We start from the raw sequence: 4,991 nt of genomic DNA on the forward strand, positions 1-4,991 counted from the left end.
TTCTTCTTCTTCTTCTTCTTCTTCTTCTTCTTCTTCTTCTTCTTCCTCTTCCTCTTCCTCTTCCTCTTCGTCTTCGTCTTCCTCTTCGTCTTCCTCTTCGTCTTCCTCTTCGTCTTCGTCTTCCTCTTCGTCTTCCTCTTCCTCTTCCTCTTCCTCTTCCTCTTCCTCTTCCTCTTCCTCTTCTTCTTCTTCCTCTTCCTCTTCCTCTTCCTCTTCCTCTTCCTCTTCGTCTTCCTCTTCGTCTTCGTCCTCTTCCTCTTCCTCTTCCTCTTCCTCTTCCTCTTCGTCTTCCCTCTTCCTCTTCCTCTTCCTCTTCGTCTTCCTCTTCCTCTTCCTCTTCTTCTTCTTCCTCTTCCTCTTCCTCTTCCTCTTCCTCTTCGTCTTCCTCTTCGTCTTCGTCTTCGTCTTCTTCTTCCTCTTCCTCTTCCTCTTCCTCTTCCTCTTCCTCTTCCTCTTCTTCAAAAAAGCTCATTTCTTATTCTCACGCCGGAGTTGCCGCGGGTCACAACCCCCTCCGGTTTTGTTTTGCAGAGACCCCTACTTAGCAGCTTAACCGCACTCCAACCGCTACGGAAGTCAGGTCCCAGCACGTGTAAGAAAGGAGAAGACCTGTGAAGAAACCGAGTTATCACCATACATAACTGATTCTCGTTCAGCAGGGAATTAGACAAAATTCATGAATAAATAATATCAAGGTATGAACTGAACCTCTGCAAGTCCAACTCTTTCATCATAGGAGTTGATTTAACTTGAAAGGCCTCCTCTGATTGCAAAGATATCTTAAGTTCAGCTTCAATATCAACTTCATCTGGGTACACTTGGCTCTTCATTCCCTGTCCCATTTGTATCGGTGTCTCGGAGATTATGCCTGAATCCCCATTGACATACGCTGCCAAAACAAAATCATATTACATACAAAATGTAGCCTCTTTCTTTTTCAATCTAATCCAAACAAATCTCGTGCATAACTAAATAATGTACCTACCAGTTGATACATGGAGGAAGAGGCACAGATTCTTGCACCTTTTTGCGAAGCCTAAAACCCGACAAGGTCCTCTTGTGTTTGTGTTTATAGCAACATCATACCTTTTTTGTTTTGCAAATTAATCACAAAATGTGAATCGAAGTGAAGATATAACAAAAAAAATTACAAGACATTAAGATGTATACGGTGAATAAATAAACTTGATTGATTAAATACCTTTCATCAAACGTTGTGTTGGCTGATGAATTAACAACTACATCGACAACCTGTGCCATCTCAGCAGCAAAATTACTTTCAATTCCAAGATCAGGTTTACAAACATCACCAGCTACAGGAATAAGCTTGTTCAACATGAATGTTTTATAGTATTCCCCATGCAAGCTCTCCAGTGACATGAACAATTCTGAATCAACGATCTAATAACAGATATAGAAACACAAAATCAAATTACACGTCGCACAAGATTAATATCAACAAGTGCTTTACAAAAACAGTGTAGAGGCAAAACGTACATCAGTTTTTAATCTTTCTGCTGCAGCTTGGTTATCATTTGCTCTTATCAGAACATAAATTTTACCCACATCAGGCGTCCTCCTTAAGAGTTTCTCAATCAACACTGCAACAAACAAAAAAGACAATTTAGACACTAAACAGATGAAGTACTACAATATAGATATTTTGTAGGAACCTTTGGCAAGAAACCCTGTAGCACCGGTGACAAGATAGTTTTTGCCCTGAAGAAACTCAAGTACACCTATACCCCCGGATCCATGCAAATGTTTAAGATGATCAGATGGAGCCTGAGGAGACGTGATTATAGTTTGAGTTTCTCCAAAGCGACCTTCATGTAAATGGTTATCTTTATATGCCGCAGTAGTAGCAGCAGAGCTAGCAGTAGTATTCGTCATCACAAAAATGTTCTTTTTTCCAATTTCCACCAGCTGGCATGGTGATTTGAGTAGAGGAGTTACATTTGAAGTATAATTTCTTGTGTAATAATTTCCAGGGAACCTTGAGGAGCCATTGCTATTGTGACGGAAGACTAGTGCAGTCTGCAGCGCAGTCATTGCTCCTTTGTACAAGTATATGTTTTTGGGTTAGAAGTATGTTAAAGTTTATTTTCAAAGTTTAAAGTTGAGGGAGTATTTATAGAATTTATATACATAATAAAATTATAATTTATTTATAATTTATAAATATATTATATAATGTTTGAAGTTTGAAGTATGTTAAATTATAATTTATTTATTTCAATTATGTACATAATAAAATAAATATATTATATAAAATGTTTTAAATCATCTATATACATTTTGTTAAATAATATTTTATAAAATGTAAAAAAAATACTGATTTTTTAAAAGGTTAATTATTAAACGGGGTGATAGGATTAACAACATTTGCCATGTGTGGGACGCGGACCAGAATACATTATAATTATAAATAGTAGGAGGAATTTTGTTTTATACGGGGATACGGATACATTTTTAAGCAGGTGTATCTCCTTTACTAGCGTTAATTAGCATAATAACCGGACGAGGCACATATTATTTTCTAGCAATGTCGAAATTCGCGTCATATAAAATTTTAGAATTTTGTGAGGACGGTGAGTATTCTGAAATTTTATAATATTAAAAAATTTAGAATTTTGGGAGAATGAGAAGCTGAATTTTGAATAATTTCGAACACATTTGAAGCAAAATCAACTATATAGTGATTGTCATTTTTTTCTGTGACCTTTTCAATTTTTCAGAAAAAATGGTCAAATTTTGATGTTTTTTTAAAGCCGAGTTGATTATAATGTTAAGTTCGAAATAAACCTAAATATGTTGGTTTAAATCAAAAATTGAATAAATTTATGAATTATGTGTACATCTAACACTATTACATTTATCTCATAATTGTTGATTTATTTGATTTTTGCGGTCAATTTGGTCAAATAATTAAAATATAGCATTTTATTTTCTTAAAATTATATTATGTATACTTTCTAACAATATAATTTTATTGAATAAACACGTATTGTAACTTTATTTATTTATTTTTCGTATTAGTGTGAACTTGATTATTCGACATTGTTAATTAATTCTTATATCTAATATCGCAGATTTTAACAAGATGATTACTTGAAAGCATAATTACATTATTTACTAAATACATGTGATGTCTTAATATATTTATATTTTTCGTATAATGCTTATTTTCATATGTTAAATATTGGTCAAAATTATTATCTAAATTATAATTTTAATTATTTAAAAATATATAGTTAACTAAATTAATAAATATGAATGGAAAAATATGACTAAAAAAGCTTTTTCATGAATTGGAATTGGAAACTGAAATTTTTCTTTTTGACGACACATATATAAAGTTCTTGATTAAAAACTTAAAAAGATATACGGTCATGATGGTATTGAAATGTATCGGTAGACTTAGTGGGGTGTATTCAATTGGGATTTTGAAGAATTTTTTTGGATTTTAGAAATCATGGGGTATCCAATTTGGATTTTAAATAATCCTTTAAAATCTGAAGGTATTGAACAAGGATTGAAAAAAGTCTTTTAAAATCTGAGTGTATTCAATTTAGATTTTAAAAAGTCAATCAAAATTTGGCGGTATTCAATTTGAATTTTAAAAAATCCATCAAAATCTGATGGTATTCAACAGTCCATGGATTTTCTTTTATTTAAAAAAGTTGTGGATTTTGATGGATTTGGTAGTACATTTTTAATATCTTGAAATCTCTTCAAAATACATGAGATTTTGATGGATTTCTAAAAAACTTCACAAAATCTGCAAGACTCTACAAGATTTTGATCAACTCCATCAAAATCCACAAAAAATTAAAATCAATGAAAATCTTTTAAAATCCATAGATTATTAACAATTCTTTAAAATCTAAAATGAATACACCCCTATTAGATTCGATTTTCGATAACAATAATTTTTTCTTTAATTATGATAAACAAGAGGCAAATCCTGTCATTTTATTAAGAATAAAATGTCCCATATTGGGCTATTATTATACATGGAAAAGATAAGCATTTGTCGATTCTAATCTCAGGCTTGAAATGCTGCATGTCCTGTTATGCAGGTGTATTAAATATAATGCCATGATGTTCTTAAGTAATATTTTATTTATTATTTTTGAGAATATAAATAATATAATTAATAGTATTCTATCTTTTCATTAATATTACTATTTCCTAACTAGAACGCATTAAATTATTATTATCATAAATACCTAAAATTACAAATTCATATTCATAAATTTATTATCTAACATACCTGATATTACTATTATAAGAGCATCTTCAATTATTTTTAGCTAAAATGGTTGGCTAAATAATATATAACACTGATTATCTAAATTTTACTGAACCTATAGCATATTATATTTCAGCAACATAATGATTGGCTATATTTTAAAAATAGCATGTTATTATTATTTTTATTTATTATAAATAAAATATTTTATTTCAGTATGATAACAGCTGATTTGACACATCGCTACAGCTCTCCAGTTCAACAAATATAATAACATCGTGGTTGGCTAAAATTTTAGCTAATGATTTTATACCATTGGAGTGTATAATATTTTTACATAATCTCTATAATAATATTTATAGAATGCCACATAAATTTTTAGTTAAGGGTTTTGTATCATTAAAGATGCTCTAATGTCAACAGAATATACATAAACTAAAAAAACATTAATAGAGGCCAAATTTCCAATCTTAATTTCTTTTTGATAATTTGTTGTAGTGCACTTACCTGCTGCTAATTTTGTCTTCTGTCTTTAAAACTACTCCTTTCGAAACTCAACAGAAAAATAAAATGATAAAAATCCCACTAAAATTCCCCTAACAGCCCAAACAGAATACGAAAAATGTGTTAAAAGTCCAACCTAACAGGGGCATTAAAAAGGTGAATTAAACATCCAACATGTTATAACACAGTTATTTTACATCTTCCATTCTAATTACTACTCCTCCCCTTAAAC

General features: G+C 30.9%; 1 protein-coding gene across 1 annotated transcript; it reads right to left on the reverse strand.

Annotated features, from left to right (window-relative positions):
• Nucleotides 1-457: 457 nt before the first annotated feature.
• LOC141696238 (fatty acyl-CoA reductase 2, chloroplastic-like) lies at nt 458-2,052 on the reverse strand. Its single transcript, XM_074500408.1, has 6 exons — nt 1,674-2,052; nt 1,498-1,601; nt 1,202-1,401; nt 986-1,086; nt 709-889; nt 458-609 (listed from the first exon to the last, which is right to left on the reverse strand). Exons 1-6 carry the CDS (start codon nt 2,050-2,052, stop codon nt 459-461), a joined length of 1,116 nt encoding a protein of 371 aa, XP_074356509.1. The 3' UTR covers nt 458.
• Nucleotides 2,053-4,991: the final 2,939 nt, after the last annotated feature.

This window comes from Apium graveolens, chromosome 11 (assembly GCF_009905375.1).
Source record: "Apium graveolens cultivar Ventura chromosome 11, ASM990537v1, whole genome shotgun sequence".
Lineage (NCBI taxonomy): Eukaryota > Viridiplantae > Streptophyta > Magnoliopsida > Apiales > Apiaceae > Apium > Apium graveolens.

Coding starts and splice junctions, on each gene's coding strand:
- LOC141696238 (XM_074500408.1), bottom strand. CDS start 2,052: ATGACTGCGCTGCAGACTGCACTAGTCTTCCGTCACAATAGCAATGGC. Junction 1,402..1,497: donor CAGAAAGATTAAAAACTGAT/GTACGTTTTGCC, acceptor ATCTGTTATTAG/ATCGTTGATTCAGAATTGTT. Junction 890..985: donor CTTCCTCCATGTATCAACTG/GTAGGTACATTA, acceptor TTGTTTTGGCAG/CGTATGTCAATGGGGATTCA.